A 16,320-nucleotide genomic window follows, 5' to 3' on the forward strand; every position below is an offset into this window, starting at 1 on the left:
TCCAAGTGCTGTAAAATGAACTGTTTCACCTGTGTAATAAGCTACAAGTGATGTGAAACAAGGAGCTTATTTAATAGCATGTAGCAGATGGTCTGTGCAAAGTTGAATATGACAGGAAGATTCTTGTCCAAATTGGAGGTGAGACTGTTGTGTTTTTTTTCGGGGGGTGGGGAGGAAGAGGAAAGAAATAGGGGGAAGTGGGGATTACATCTCTGTTCACGTTGCTGGAATGCTGTTGGAGGCTGCTGTTACAGGTCAGGAACAGGAAGAACCCAAGTATGACTGATGACCATTTGGCAGGCAAAGTGTCTAGCACTGTGAAATAATTCTGAACGGCACTGAAATACAGGCGTGTACACTTGGATATCCAGATGAGTTTCATTTCTAGATAAGTTCTACAGACTGAAAATTAGTCTGGATACCAGCACCAAAGCCCTTTCATGATTTTAAAATCTAAAAATGAAGGCATTGCAACAAATTTCACATAATTGAATACTCATGTCTTTTGGCTGGTTAGGTAGAACTGCTCAAAACACCTTGCTTTTACCTTGGCAGTCTCTTGTGCAAATACTGGACTGGCCCAGACCTAGTCCATTCATGTACTTCCACCGTAAAGCAGTGTAATTGTACACAAGGAGATTTAATTAAGTATATGCATTTAAAATAGGTGCTGAGAGAGTTCGTTCAATAAAAAGAACATGAAAACAGGGGTTTACGTGAGAAAGTTGTAACACTTGAGACAGCAGAGAGAGATCACAAAAGAAATAGCTGTTGCCATTGCCAGAGCTCAGAAAACAAATAAAAAATTAACTCTTCAATTTGATGACCTAGAAGTAGAGGAGAAATAATGTGCGTATGAAAAGGATTAAAGAAGAAGCCAAGAAGGGATCAGTAAGAGAAAGGTTCAGAAGAAAATAACAGACAATGAGCTGACTGTGAAGGATCTGAAAACAGCGTGCACACAGATGTACATACAAATTCTTTTGGCCTTTATGAAGGAATATACAAAGAAAAACAAGTTCAATACTAACAAGGTGTTGATTACTTTGAGATACAGAGCTTGGCTGCAGAAGAAAGAGGACTACATATGTAGTTATTAGAGATGAAGTAGAAACTAGCACAGAGAATGGCATGTGTTACATAAACCTGGTAAGGCTGCACATGGAGATCTTCTTACTGCTATCAGAGGCATAAGAGGAAATGGAAGGCGACTTTTTCTGGGAGAAAGGGGCATAACATAGGCTTATAAGAAGATTCAGAAAGAAACATTATGTTTAAAATACCAGCAGGGTTCTTTTCTAAAAAAAAAAAAGCATGAGAAAGTAAGTTTTCCTGTTAGTAAGCAATTAGTTAAAGGATTTTTCAGTCTATAAAAAAATATATACATAAAATTAATTTAGTTGGAGTGTTTTTTGATATACCTGCTGTTTTTTTCTGAAGGAAGCAAAGAAGAACCCTGGTCAGAGGGAGAGAGACATGTCACGTTTTTCTATTATTCACAAAGCGTTAATAACCACCGTCATTTAGCAACATTTAGATAAATCTCAAAACGAATACATATAGAGACTGAGGACGAAGACCGTCGGTAGCAGTCACGAGCGATCGATTTGCCACAACAGGCCTGTCGTCTTTGTCGTCACGTGTCCGGAGATCTTCGGGCGCAGGCAGCGATGGGCTCGCCCGGCCAGGTACGGCGGGTGCGTGGGGAGCCGCTCGCGCGGGGAACTGGCGCCGGCGGTGGCTGCGGCCGGCAGCCCCTCGGCCTGGCTGCTGGGAGCCGCCGTCCTCCTGCCCCTGCACTCGGCGCCTGCACGAATAATAAAAGCTTTCCAGCTCGTGGGAGCGATTTGGGCCCCGACCTGGCACAAACAAACGGTACGAAAACACTGATCTGTAAGTCCCGAAGACAGGAGGACACGAGCAGGAGAGGCGGGAGGCTTCGAGGCCGGCAGGCAGCCCGCAAAGATGGGCCATTCGATGTTTCGTGTGAGGCCAAGCGGAGAGGCTTTGTGAATTCAACTATACCTCGTTTTCACCCTGAAGTTTGACAAACGCTCGTACCCTTTTGCCTTTTTCTGTAGAAAACTTTATTGCCACCGTTCTCAGTCCGCGTGAGCCTGAACTCAGAGAAAAGCTTTCGTAACGGGGCACGGCCAACACTTTCAACTTTCCAAAAAAAGGAACTTCTGTACTACCCTATTTAGGCTTCTGCCCCCTGTTACTATGCCCTGAATTTGGGCCGCAACAAGCTGGGAGAAGCGACGGCGACCAGAAAAACAGACACCCCCCGCCCCCCACAGCGGCTCAGGGGCAACGGGCGCCCACCGCCTCGGCGGGCGGGGCAAAGCGGCAGCCACGACCGGCCGGCCCCGGCGGCGCCGGGCTGCGCATGCGCCTGCGGGCGGCCTCCCGCGCACGCGCCGTGGCATGTCCGGGCTCCCTCCCCCCTTCCCGCTGCCCTCGCTGCCGGCAGGTGCGGCTGAGGGGAGCGCGTCGGGGTAACGGTAGCGGCGGCGGCGCCGGGATAGCGACGGCGGCGATCGGCTTTCCCTCGCTGCGGGTGAGCGAGGGTCCCGCGTTTCCCTGGCGCCTTGTCCGGCCGCCGCCGCTTCCCGCTTAGCGGCCGGGCGGCCATGGTGTGTACGGTTGCCATGGGAACAGCGGGCGCCGGTGCCGCCGCGGCGGGGAGGGCAGCGGGCACCGCGCGGCGGCGACGGGGAGGCGGGGGAGGGGGAGTCCCTCCCCTCCTTCCCCCCCCTGCCCCCCGCCCGGCGGGTTTAACGGCCGCTGGCCGTTAGGCGCGTGGCCGCCGCCTGGCGCAGAGGGCGAGTGGCGGGAGCCGGTGGTGAGTGGGGCGGGGGCTTTGCAAAGAGCAGAGCTGAAGAGGGGGCGCCTCTGTTTTGTTTCCCGGCAGCTGGGCGCTTAGCCTGTGCGGGAAGCGGTCTTATCTTGCTTGTCTTATCTCTGCAAAGCTCGGGTGAGTTTTTACTCGGCAGGTGCTGCTTTGTGTGGGGGAATCCATCTTGGATGTGGTATCTGCCGGCCGCGCCGAAAGTCTGGCTCCGTTACGAACTGCAGGCTCAGTTTCTTGCGTGTTTGTTCGCTTTTCTTATTGGTAAAGAGTTCTCTGCTTCAAAATTTCACCAGGCAGAATCTGTATCAATTGTGATTGATATGCTGCAGGGTGGTTTTGGAGTTGTTATTTAAATTGTATCTAATAGTGCATGTTATTAAGTCCCTTTTATTTTAACTATTAAATCTATATTTGCATATTAACCACTTTAGAGATTTACTTGGACTGACAGAATCAGGATTCAGCTGTCACTGAGCAGACTTTTTATGGTTTGAACACAAGGTTTCTGCTCACTAGCTTGATGAAACAGGGTCAGTGTTTGTTGCCCTTTAAGTACATGGTAAAACCTGCTGTAATACCTAAGTTCTTAGTAAAGGAGACTTAGTGGGCTTTTGAACAGCTTTTGGTCTTTCTGTCCGTGTTAGACTAATGTCTAGCTGAAGTTTATTTCCTTTCTACAATGACTTAGGTATATCCCCCCCCAATTGCAATTTGGTACTGTGGTCACAATCAACATGCCTATCCTATGAGGTGCAGCACAGAGAGGTACCTCAGTGATCACAAGTACCTCCGCTCCGCACACTGTAGCGTATTCAGATGGTACTGCTTTTGAAATCTGAGACTGGATAGCGTAGTCAGTGCAGTGCCCTGTCTGATGTAATCAGCTGTGCTTCTCACATGTGCTAATTAACTCAGGATGAATGCTGCAAGCATGCGGTTATCTTGCTTTTGGGGATAGGCAGGACTTTGCTAATCCAGGGCTCTCTGAACCATTGAGCTAGGATTTTCTGATGCTGTACTGATACTGCTTTCAGATCTTCCTGTACAGCGAAGACAAGAGACCAAATACAGGTTTTCAGAGACTACTGTAATATTCTTAAACCTTCCAGCACAGAGGCAGAGAGGGGCTCTTCATCTGTGCAAGTTAAAGGCTACCTGGGAAATGGTAACAGTAGTGAGGGACAAGATCCACCCGTACCAGATACGCTGTCCCTGTTGAGGCTACAACATTTGCCACTTTCTATCTCCTGCTGCTGAGGTGTGGGATTAGGGCACAAAATGGGACTATTACTGGATTTAAAGAAATGGTTCTAGTTATCAGTGCTTTAAAGAAATGGTTCTAGTTATCAGTGCTTCTTTCTGATTTTAAATTAAGATGCTTTATTTAAAAGTTTGTGAAAAGAGTTTATAAATAAATTCTTACAAACAAGTATGAAAGCAGGCAGAACTACGATCTTGCAAAAACAATGGAAAAACAAGGGTAGAATCACACTGTGCAGCAAATAGCCAGTGCAGTCATTCCCCTTCCATGCTCTTCAGCTGCTCCTTCATCCTGTGCTTCTGCTTTCTGCTTGTTGCATTCACTTGTTGCGCTTTAGTTTAAATTGGCCTCTGGCATTGCAATCGAATGATTCGGTACATTCTGCTCATCAAAGTCAGGAAAGCTGCGGGTGGCTGGAAGGGTTTTCCCTCATGCGTGCGTCTGGGTTGTAGTTTTCCAGAAAGAGGAGTAGCCTAACATAGTTCAAGGTGCTTGCTCAGAGCTGCTGGGATGGGATACAGAAGATTGGAGAGCAGATGAAACTTCACGCGTGCTGCTGCAGCAGAGCAATTGCTTGTTGCTCACAATGTCTGCTGCTGAAACATTTAAAATGGAGAATATAAATCTTCTTTTTCTATCTGTCTTTACAGTAAGAGACAGTAATTGTACTGTGATTTTACAGCAAACTCATTCAGATATATTATTTCTTGTGCTTCTTCTTTGCTTGCAAGAAAGAGTGAGTTTTCTTATCATACATATCCTTATATTTGTATGACACTGCTTACTGGTTTCTCTGTGCTCTGTGACGTTTTATGACTAGTAAGTAAGAGGCATCAATGACTGATACATTGATATAACTCTCAACTAAGCCATTATTATTAAATGTTAATGCTGTGTTAGGGTCAGTGGTAATGCGTCTTGAGCTGTGCTCAGTGCTGCCCCCCGGTGCCGGTTCCTGGCTGTCTCTGCTTTCTTCCTCCGAGCTCCTAACTCATGGGGTGAATATGATAGAGGCTGCTCGACCAGCTGTGCTCTCTGATCCAGCAGTGGTGAGAGGCTGCAGAAAGGCCGTGCTCCCTCCTCTCTCCACTAGCGTAGCAAGGCAGAAGGGAGCAGAGTGTGGGAGGCCAGTGAGGTATTCAAAATATGTCACGGGTTTTCTTTGCAGCATTAATTATTAAAACTTTGATTTTTATGGGTTTGAAGGGGGATTAAAATGAGATTTAGTAATTAAGCTTATAGTGGAAAAGGTCCTTTGACAGTGGAAAAGGTCCTTTGACAGTGGAAAAGGTCCTTTGACAGTGGAAAAAGAAATAGGTAAGAGATGAAGACTTCAAAAAAAAATTTAAAGATTTATAATGGAAGGTTGGTCTTAGCTGTAACTAATAAATGTACTTCTAGAATAGACAAATTACAATCAACTTTCATTACCTTTTGTCAAATCTACTTTCAGTTGCAATCAGAGGCGATGCTGCTTCATAGAAACAGATATCTCAAGTTGCGTCTTTGTTTAACTATACAAACAAATACTTACATCCCATGAAATAGACAATTCAATGGCAGAGCACAGATTTCAAGAATTAAAGAAAATGGCAGCTTTCAGAGATTAAATGTAAGATATTAGAATACTCAAGAAGATTTATATAAAGATTTAGCCAGGTGGCTGAAAATACATAGATTAGGAAAGAAACGTGAATTAGCTCAGATCTGATTTATGAGATGCCATTGATTATGTTCTAATGTTGATCCACAGCTGTTGTTTCCGTGTACATTGGTCTACCCAAAAGACTTTCCACTTAAAGGTCGAAGTCTTGCGATCAGGTAGCTGGGAGAGTAGGGAATGGTAATCCACCTTCCCTATTCACCGGGGAATGACTTCATAGTTGCTCCAAACAGATTTCTACCGTGGCATTGCTTACTTAACTCTTTTGAGTCACATTATAATAGAGGGAAGAATAGGGAGCATAGAGAGCCAAATTCAGTTACAGTGAAGACAACTAATGTATTAGTGGTAATTGGAGATATTAAAAGCACTGACCGACTTAGGTTCCTGATCTGTTCCTGTGTTCTTGTTTCTGCATGTTGTGGAAAAATTTGCTGCACTGTTCCTTAGCATCCAGTTTTACCTTATGTAGTTCAGCTGGAGGGGTTGGATTGTGTATTAATTGTCAAAACTGTGCTGGCATGTAGGGGCTCTGAAAGAAAGCAGAGAAGAAGCAGACAGAAGTTTAAAATGGCAAAACAGGAAGAAGTGAACTAAAAGCGGAGAACTGAGTGGTGTAGGGTTTGTGTGTGTGTGTGTGTCTTGTGTTTTACCTCAGAGTTTTGGAAGTATCCAAAGTAGCACTGTCTGATCGTTGTCATCAACTGTGTGAGAGAATAGACGTTACCAGATGTCAGCCTGTGTCAAAGGCAGTGCAGAAACGTATATTTTCGGTTTAGGTAAGTTTGAAAAGCAGAGGAGGAATTTGGTTGGTGCAGGGTTCGTGAGGAGTCTGCTGTGAAGTAAAAGGATGGTGTCTACAGAGTACTATACCAGGATTTTGATTTATTTTTTTGGGGTAAGGAAGAGGGGGACTTGATACATCCTTGAAGCAAGCCTTTTACTGCTCAATGCGTTTGTCTGAAGGTGCAGTAGAACGGAAAACTGAAAGTTCGGGCTGATGATGTGTCTTGTGTTAGTGTTGTCTGTGTGCACTGGGGGAGAGGTTCCCTTGCAGAGAAAAGAATTTGTTGCTAATTCTTCCTTGCCACTACTTACCAATTACTGATAGCAGCACCTCTTTTGACTTATTATGAAGCTGCACTTGGTAAGATCAATACCTTATATTTCTGGGTATTTCTGAAACTTGTTGGAAGGAAAGTATCTCTTTACAGTATTTTATTGAATTCCTGTTTTGATTATGATGTTTTGTAAGCATTCAGGTGTTAACAACTGATTTTTCTGCAGTATCAAGGAGTGGTGCACTTGGCCCTGAAAGTACTATTGTATTGAACAGGGTGTTTTCTAGGTCCCACTGAAAAACTCAAGGACTTCCAAAGGAAAGTACTCAGGAAGAGCAGAAAGCATCTGACATGGAACTGAGAAATAGGGAGAGCAACACAGCGTCAATGAATCCTTATTTTCCACCACTTTCCTACTTGATGTTCTTTATAACATCCTTTTTTAACTACATTGAGGTGGCAAAAACATTGATGCATTAATAGTTTGTAACTAAAAATTAGTGTTATATTCTGTGCCTTCTGTATAAATTGTACAGTATTTTCCTTTGCACATCTTTGCAGAGGAATGCAAGCTTCAAAGAATAAAAGTACAGAAAAGCCAGAACCATTCTACAGGCTTTCCATGCCAAAGCAGAAGACCAGTTCTGAGATTATAAATGAAGCAAGAAGTGTTCTACGAACACTAAGAACTCGAAGACCGTTTACACCTGCAGAGGATCAAAGGAAACTCTTTGGATCTGGATCCTTGCGAATGCCTGAAAATAGACCCCCTTCAGTTTTTAGGTATTGTGGTTTTAAGATTTTTCAAACACCCTTTAGTAGCAAGAGATTTATTTCTGTAGTTGTTTATGGTGATTCTTCCTATGCTAAACTCTTAACTAATCACATCCTTTACCTTCTTCTAATGATGCTTACTCTTAGTGTTATTCTACGCGTCTTGGATGTTCCTCTGGATTAGAGCTACCAGAGGCAATCATTACGCTGTCTTTTGTACATGGAGAGTAGTATAAGAAAATGGTCCACAACCCACCTTTTTCTTAAGATAATCTTATCTCTTCCCTAGAAACTGTAAAAGTTTTTTTTTTTTTTTCTTTCTACATAAGCTGTCCATACCCTAGATCTTTTTTCAGAACCTTCTTGGATTTTTTTAATGTACAACTGTAGCTCTTGAAGTCAAGAATGCTTATTTTAACCAGAATTTATATTACTTCAAAATTATTTCTTACCTTTTTGTGTGGGAGCCTACCTAGCATAATTCATAGAGTACAATAGATCTCCCTTGTGGTAGAAGGGGGAAAAACAAAAAGAAAAAATTATCAGTAGGATTTTGGTTATGATCTTTGATACCCCCGTCCCTCTTTCTAGCGCATCAATTTCCCCCATCATTTTTAAGCTCTTCTTACATACCGATTCTATAATGACTGGAGGATATATGAGCTGTATTTATAATGTTAGGTGTCAGGCGTGCTGGAAAGGATGCCAACATGTGCTTGAATGGCTAAAGAGTGAGTTGGTGTCCATGCTGTTTTCATGGCAGCATGACTTCAGGCACTCTGCATTACGTTCCTTACTGCATACAGCGCTGTACCCTTATAGAAGGAAGGAGTCTGAGAATGACTTGACTGTTCGGTGATCAGGTAAAGAAATTGCAAATGATACTTTCTGGCAGACTCTGACTGAACGTACCTAGCCATGTCCATTCTTGTTCTGTGTGTGCTATGGGAAGGAGCAAGCTTGTACCTGCACAAATGGGAGCTTTCTCCCCTGCAGAGTTCTGCAGCTTGTGTCAGATAGCTTGGGTGCTAAACACGCTTTGATTTGTGCATTGATTTAGGCTTGTACTAGAGAATTGTTGTAGACATACCTGAAATAAGTGTATCAGGGCAGGTGTGCAAGTAGTCTCATGATTCCCCCCCCCACTCCCTCCCCCCCCCCCCCCCCCGTTAACACTGCTCCTTTGCCAGGTATCAAAGTTAAATAGCATTCATGGAAAGAAGAGTGGTGATGTAAAGATGTAAATGCGGTGCACTGTCACTCTTCCTTTCCTCATTGTTTTCCCCATGTTCGCTGGCAGAGAGGGAGGAAGCATGCAATTAAAAAAAAAAAGTCATCTGCTTGATTCATACTATGTTTAATTTCTTTGTTAGTCTTCATGCTTCCAGTTTTGATCTGGCTGAATCAAGACCAGTTTCTGGTGTTCGTCTTAGCCCACTGGATCATGTGAGTACTCTCAGAAATAACACTGCAGTATTAAGGTATAAAGTATGTGAATTTATATAGTGCATCATAGTGTTAGCCATAGCAATAGATTGGGATGAAATAGATTTAGAAGAAGTGGAAGCCTGTTATAATGTCAGTCAGAGACTTAAAAAGTCAGTTTTGTCAAATACGTTTCCAAAAATGAAAATTGTTAAGCTGTTTAAATATTGTTGCATTGCTTTGTAATCCTATATGACATTAACAACAATCAGAAGGAAACTGGAGTTGACTTTCCTGTGTAAGATGACTAGAATTTTGAAATATTTTCATTTTGTAAGTGTATCTGCACTATATGATTTTTTTTTTTTTTTACATTTAATCTTATTAAATATAAGATTAAGTCATGATCACTTATTTAATGTCCTGGAAAACAGAGCACACTAGAGCAGTTAACGTCTATTTGCTGTGTGTACGCTTTCTTTACTCCGGAGCAATGGTCTTTGCGGAAGTTAGAAAAAAAAAAAAAAACTCTAAGAAATGTTACACTTTAGTAATCTTGATAAAGTAATGTATTTATATGAATCAAATAAAATCTGACCGTACTTATGTCTATATTAAATATGTTTACATTCTGGTGTTAGATTTTTTTCAATTAACTTATGTATGAGAGTGGAAGAAAACTTAACTACTGTTAAGACCAGTGCAAAAACTTCTACTTCAGCCAATAGAGGCAAGTAGGTCAATGTAGGTTTTGTAGTAGTCACAGTGGTTGTGAGGAGTGGGTCTTGTTTCTTGTGTATCTTCAGTTATTGCCAGGGAGAACTCTGAAGATCAGGCTGAGGACTTTCAAATAGACTTTTTATTGTAACGAAATTTGCAGAGACCTAGACCGTAGCGGGTGATGCGTTCATGTAAGTCACAAGAACAACAACGTTTTGTATGAGAGGTACAGGGAGTTGATTATATTCTCTAAGGTGTGAGATACTCACATAAATAAAACTAGAACTTCTGTGAATGCACATGATTCGTCTCGGTTTAATAGGATGTGTACATGAGCATGTCTGAAGTATTTTGGAAATGCTGTTCCCATGCTCAAAAATTTAAACAAATATAAAGAATAGATCTGCCTCTACAATTGTCAGTGCGTCTCTGGCACAATATTTCTGTGATAAATAAGGATACTGTAGATGATGTTAAATGAGTATGTATGAGGGAAATCAAGCAGATTTTTTGTGAGTTTCAGTTGCTCTTTTCAGGTTAGTTCTTCTTGTTTTTACACCCCTGAATGTTTGCTTTTAAATAGCTTTCTGTGGTGATATTGGTATAGGTGATCAAGCTTGTTTAGTGGAATGGTTTTCTTAAACTTTGGATGAGTTTTTGTAATGAGGAACCTATGGTTACTAAGCTGCTGCTGGTAATTCCCATGTATGCTATTCTGAAGTTGAAGAAATGATCTATACAAATGGTAACTTGAAAAAAAAATGCTTGTACGAAAAAGAAATTGACTATGCTTTTGTAAGAACTTCTTTGTTTTATCTTTGTGACAGAAGCCCAAACTACTCGCTTCTGCAAAAGATGAAGATTCTTCCATTTCCCTTCCAAAACCTCCTGTGGATCCTGAGGAGGTTAGAAAAGTCAGCAGCGCTCGAGCACACTTATTTCGAAGAACTTCTCGGGGGAATCTCCTTCCTGCTAAAATGTTTCCTCCTGGTCAGAGTAAGACTGCTTTGATACAAATTATTTCCTAGAAAAGTAACTACATGAGGGGGTTTTTATATTAATAGTTTTTTTTCATAATAACTAGAGATGTCATTATATTAATGTAATATAGACTTCCATGTCCTTTCAGAATAAGCTTTAAAAAGATTTACGTGGCTTAAAGACAGTTTTGAAAATGTGATTTCCAAAAATGATAGTGACTTTAACTTTTGAAAATGGATTTAGGGTCCTAAGCTACTCTGATGCCTTTGAAATTTTTTCCTGTAGGTTTCTAAGTAATGCAGTTTCTTCTGAAAGTTTGCTTCAACGGGTAAAATTAACATTAAGTGCTGAAATGTTTAAAGAGATAATGAGATGGCATCATCTAAGGAGATTCTTTGATGGATTCTGGAGTATAAAAGGAAGAGTAAAGTGGAGTGATATGCCTTGACAGGCCTCCAACTACATTGTATTTGTTCAGTGTACTTTGTTAAGAGTTTGATTAGTGGAGATTTAATAAAAGTCACTGAAACGTGGGATTTGGAAGTAATTTTCTCACAGATGGGAAATGACTTGATGTCTTGGTTTCCTGCAAACTGGCTCATTATAAAATGGACTGGAACACTGTCTTTAACAAAGACTCATTTGTAATAACAGCAGTTCTTTCATTGCCTGGGATTGATACTTTACATGATACGCTGAATATCTTGCTTCTTACCTTATTGCGAAATAAGATAATTGGTCTTACACAAAATGTGCTAGATTTTGCCGCATCGTTGTGTAGATCTCCAGTAAGTATATATTCATATCATGTACTCCCATACGTAGTCTAATCCGTTAGCACTAATAACTTGATGTTACTAGTTTGACTAGTTGAGAACCTAATGTAGTTATAACCTTTGTTTTACAGGAGGCAGTCTGTGTTGTCGTCCCCCACCGTTCTCATGCAAATGTTCACATAAGCTTTTAGTGCAAGCTCTTATCATAAATGTACATACCGAGGTACAAGGTTAATGGCTACCTTTGGCCTGAGTTCCTTTATTCCAGTTCTGAAAAATTATCTCTTCCTTCACAAGATGCAGTCTGTATCTTATACACCTATCTGTAAAAAGGAAATAAAATGGGAATAATAGTTGAAAGGTCAACAATTAAAAAAAAAAAAAAACAAAAAAAGGCAAAAAAAAAAAAAAAAGAAAATGTTGTCCATAAAGCCTCCTGTGCAAAGCAGACACTTTACTCTGAGTAGTCTTAAGCTTTCTTGCTTTTTAAATTGATATAAGCAAATTTTGATAATGTAACATAAAAAACAAGTAATTTATTTTTGAACTCCTTCCTCTGTGTATTGTGTAAGAACACTTCCACAAAATATATTCTTTGGCTATTTCAGATGAAGAGAAGCTGGATTCTGAAGAGCCAGCTATGATGAATAATTTTTGCAGAAGTAATGAAAACTGCTTAGCAGAACAAAGGGCATACACACCATTTAACAATGGAAGTAGCCAATTAATTTATAATGAGCATGTCAGCAAATCAGAGAGGGAAGACTTCCTGAAAGGGACATCAGGAAAATTTTTATCTCAACCGAGAGGTGAGAGGTTAGTATTGCTTGAGTGTGGTAACTGTGTAACTTTTTGCACAACCCTCTTCCTAGCTGTTTGTTTGTGCAAGTATCAGCATGTTTAGAACTGATGGAATTTGAAGGCAGCAGTAATAGTGCGTTAAAACAAATCTATGTTTAGATCATTAGGCAACAAAAGCTTAACACTTCAATTCTTGGGAACAGTCTACTCTGATTTGTCCAAAAAATTAGAGTATTACTTGATATGAAATAATTTTAATTTTGCTTGATCATTAACCTTTTCAGACTAAGTCTTCTAGTAGTTGTATATAGAATATTGAAGTTTAAAATTGGTGTATTTGTCTTTACAGTTCAAGCCTGTTGTTTTAAGGTACTAAACATTCTTGCCCTAGTTCCACAGATGAGTAAAACAATATTTTCAGTTCTAGTATTGGAGGGAAAAATTGTCTGTGCTGCTGCTGACAAAAGCAGAACTAATATGTACGCTAGTGCAAAAACTAAGCTTAATTTCTTTATGAACCCCTTGGCAATAGAGGGAGAAGGGTTTTTTTTTGTTGTTGATTTTTAGTGATCAAATAGGTGTGACAGACTTACATGCCTGCAGTCTTCTTACTGCACATAGATTATTATATTCCTTCTGTAATTCTCTATTAGGTGTATGGTGTTTTTCTTTTTTTATTTCCCCCCCCCCCCCCCCCTCTAGTTCAGGTCTGAACTCTTGCACAGTGAGGAATACTCAGTGGCCCTGTTCAATAGGGATGTCAGTTACTGTATCAGTAGTTGGGCAGACAACTATTTGATGCAAATAATGTTGGCAGATCCGATAACCTCTTCCACCAAGAATGTATCGTAACACTTTATTTTCAAAATTTATACCATAAAAAGTTGGTCACCTCTAAATGTAAACATCTTCCAGTGGATACCTGTTTTCTAGCATGTTTTTATGCTTAGGAAAAAATAATTTTCTTGGATGTTATAATGCTTCTTTGATACTAAATAATATTTTCTTAATGTTATAAGATGAAAAGCCTTTCATTCATAGCTTGATGATAGTGCTGAATAATTTGGAGAACGTTGTCCATTGATGCTCTTACAATAACTGATATGTAGAACTATCGTAGCTCTCTTCTTTCTGCCTGAAATTGAAACCAGGTTTAAAAAAACCTGAATCTGAAAGACGGGAGGCACGTGGGAACAAAGTAAGAGCTTCATGAGTATGGAGGGAGGGAAAAGGAGAAAATAAACCCAGAGAATGAAAAAAGCATGAGTGAATGAAGGTAAAAGACCAGGGTGAATGCTTCAGTGCAAAATCATTTTCTCCCATTAAAATCAGTGGTGCAAAAGGCTTTTTTGGCTAAAAACTGTGTGATTATCATATCACATGAGTTACTGTACTCTCAGCTGTGATGTGAAGCAATTTAGTAAAGCAGCTAAAACTGGAAATTGGTTGAGGGTGTCCAAGTGAGCCTTAACAATGAAAGGTCTTTTGCTGCTTTTACTAATTGGGAAGAATGGCCCACCTTCTGAGTGATAACTTCAAAACTTGCAGCTATGCTTAAATAGCTAATATTATTTCACTGTACATCCCTGTTATCTGTTTAAAATTATTTGCTTATCCTTTATAAGGCTGACAGCTCCCCTAATTCTTGATTTAGGGTTTTTGTTACCGTTGCTTTTCACAATTACACATTCATGTGGTGTTCTGTACCATGATCATTGAGTTTTCTGGTAACTTGAACCACAGAATGTCCTGATTTACCTTGATAATAATTTTAATTAGAGAATGACTGACTTCTCCATTGAAATATTCTTGGAAATAGGAAAAAGGCCTATTACCAAAAAGATTGCTCGTTGCAACATGAGGACATCAGAATGGTATTGTATTTAAAAGGTTATCAGTTTAAGGGGTTTTTGTTTTGTTTTTAGTCTTATTTTTTCCTCTTCCTGGTTTGTCACTTTACTCGTTTGAACTGTTTCTGCTGTATTCTTTCTGCATCTGTCATATCTGCTTTAGTATTCAGTGTTGTTTCTGTCCTGAACATGAGTAAATGATGAAGTCTTTAAGTTTGTTGGAAATTGTTTCCATTAAATGTAGCTTTAGTCTGAATCAGACTGAAATCATTTTATATGATAAGTACATATAAGAACATGCACATAAAAATATATTTAACATGTGCAACTTGTTATATATAACGTGTTTCTGTAATATTTATGTGAAATTCATATCTCTGATTTTGGTCTAATACATAAAAATAAATTTCTAGGCAAGTTGAAGGTTCTGAAATCCTGCAGTTGCTCATCAAAATTGATATTCTTATGGGTCTCACTGTTAATAGCAGCAAAGAAACTGATAGGAATATCAATTTCATTGAATCATGCTGAGCCTGTCATGGTCAAAAAATACATGTATTTGTTGTAAACAGACTTTTTTTAAATTCAGTTGTAGAACATGTAGTCTCTTGTAAGTTGTATAAATTGCCACACCTGATGAGTCTTTTGAGCGGTTCAGATTCTAGAAGTACTACTAGCTTCTCAGAATGCTCTCATACTTTATTCTTTTGAGTTTTGTAGAGGCAACTCATGAAGTTGTTTCTTGGTTAGTATCTCCTCTGTTTTATCAAACAACTTGAACTGTTTTTCTTTTCCAAGAAAAGAAAAATTTTTCCCTACCAAAGGGATCAGATCCAAAAGGACTTTTTTTTTTTTTCCTGGTCTCATTAAGCTTTACTGATCAGCAATTTTTATTATTTTTTTCATTACAATGCATACAAATTATATATTAACTATGTTTTTTAAAAATCATTCTAAATCTAAAATAGTCTTTTTGACAACAACTCTACTGTTACCTGTGTTGTGAATTGCTATAAGCACAGTCCAAACTCATTAATCAATGGATAAATAGACAAGAAGACAGACCCCAAGCAGCTTAAAATAGGGAGAGATAACTTATTTGCTTTAGTATTAGAAATATCTCAATAGTAAATGGAGAAAATGAACAACTTTGTAGCAATGTGTTTTATGTATAGCCTGATGACTCGGTCCATAGCTTCATGTCTGTGCCCAAGATTCATTCCTTGTCTCCTCATAGAAAAGGATTCCTACAAAGGAGGTGGATTTTTCCCTTCCTGAAAGGAATACTTATTCTAATTTGCTCTGGTTGAATTTTTTGAAATTAATGGCATGGTTCAAGTATTAGTTTTTCCGTTCTTGTTCAAACTAGTTTTCTCCAAAATAGAAGTGTAACAGAATACTCCTGCCTCTTTCCTATGTTGAAAGCAAGATCTTGCCAGTGTTGCCCAGGAGATCTGCCTGTGCCGTTATAACCTTGTGCCAAGGATCACTTAACAACATATAAGTGATTTTGTGCTTAGAATACCAGACATACCTGCAGTGGGCATAAAAACAGTACAAACGGTTTTCTCTTTAGTAAAGGGCATGGGTTCTTTAGGCAGTTTTCCGATCCCTATCAGTCCAATTCATGTCGTTACCTGATGGAATGACTCTAGGTAATCCCAGCTGCTCTCGAACAGCTCTAACGCATTACTAAGACTTAAACCAATAAGCACATCGACTCACTCTATTCATGTCTGATGCTATATGAGCCAAGCAGACCTTGATCTATATCCTCTTCTGAGTTCAGAGATGTCATGCTTTTCCTCTGATTCGCAAGGCAGTTGAAATGTATTACAAAACTATCCTCCAAAATATTTCCTTGAGTTTAATCTTGATAGAATCACTGTAGTAGCAGAGTTCTGTTCTTCTTCTATAGAAGATGTTTACATGTACTAAGAAGCCACTGTGATCCAAGCACAGAAGTTACTGTGTCGTACATACTTGAAGCATCCTGTACAGATTAGAGATCTTTTCTATATAAAGTACGTTGTGCTCAGGAATAATAGCATGAGGACCTACAAGAATGTGAATACTCTTATTATCCAGAGACCTGTCATTCTCCATATGAAGCAGTTGTTTGGGCCTCAGTTCAATATCCCAGTGATTTAAAAG

The 16,320-nt window shown here is 39.9% G+C and overlaps 1 protein-coding gene across 11 annotated transcripts in view; it reads left to right on the forward strand.

The window, feature by feature from the left end:
* Positions 1-316: 316 nt before the first annotated feature.
* Positions 317-16,320, forward strand: part of ARMC2 (armadillo repeat containing 2) — a 78,531-nt gene continuing 62,527 nt past the window's right edge. For 3 of the 11 annotated variants that reach the window (XR_011140160.1, XM_068937974.1, XM_068937982.1), the window contains exons 1-5: positions 317-2,560; positions 7,401-7,622; positions 8,987-9,059; positions 10,586-10,754; positions 12,124-12,331. Coding sequence is in view for 10 of the 11 variants with exons in the window: in XM_068937974.1 (XP_068794075.1) it covers positions 7,405-7,622; positions 8,987-9,059; positions 10,586-10,754; positions 12,124-12,331 (668 nt within the window). In the remaining variant the exon portion in view is untranslated. Of the gene's footprint in view, positions 2,637-2,695; positions 2,978-2,998; positions 3,116-6,532; positions 6,558-6,655; positions 6,677-7,400; positions 7,623-8,986; positions 9,060-10,585; positions 10,755-12,123; positions 12,332-16,320 lie in introns of those variants that run through there. The other 8 variants (XM_068937976.1, XM_068937978.1, XM_068937975.1 and 5 more) reach the window with 8 other exon arrangements.

Source organism: Struthio camelus, chromosome 3, assembly GCF_040807025.1.
Source record: "Struthio camelus isolate bStrCam1 chromosome 3, bStrCam1.hap1, whole genome shotgun sequence".
NCBI classification, from domain to species: domain Eukaryota; kingdom Metazoa; phylum Chordata; class Aves; order Struthioniformes; family Struthionidae; genus Struthio; species Struthio camelus.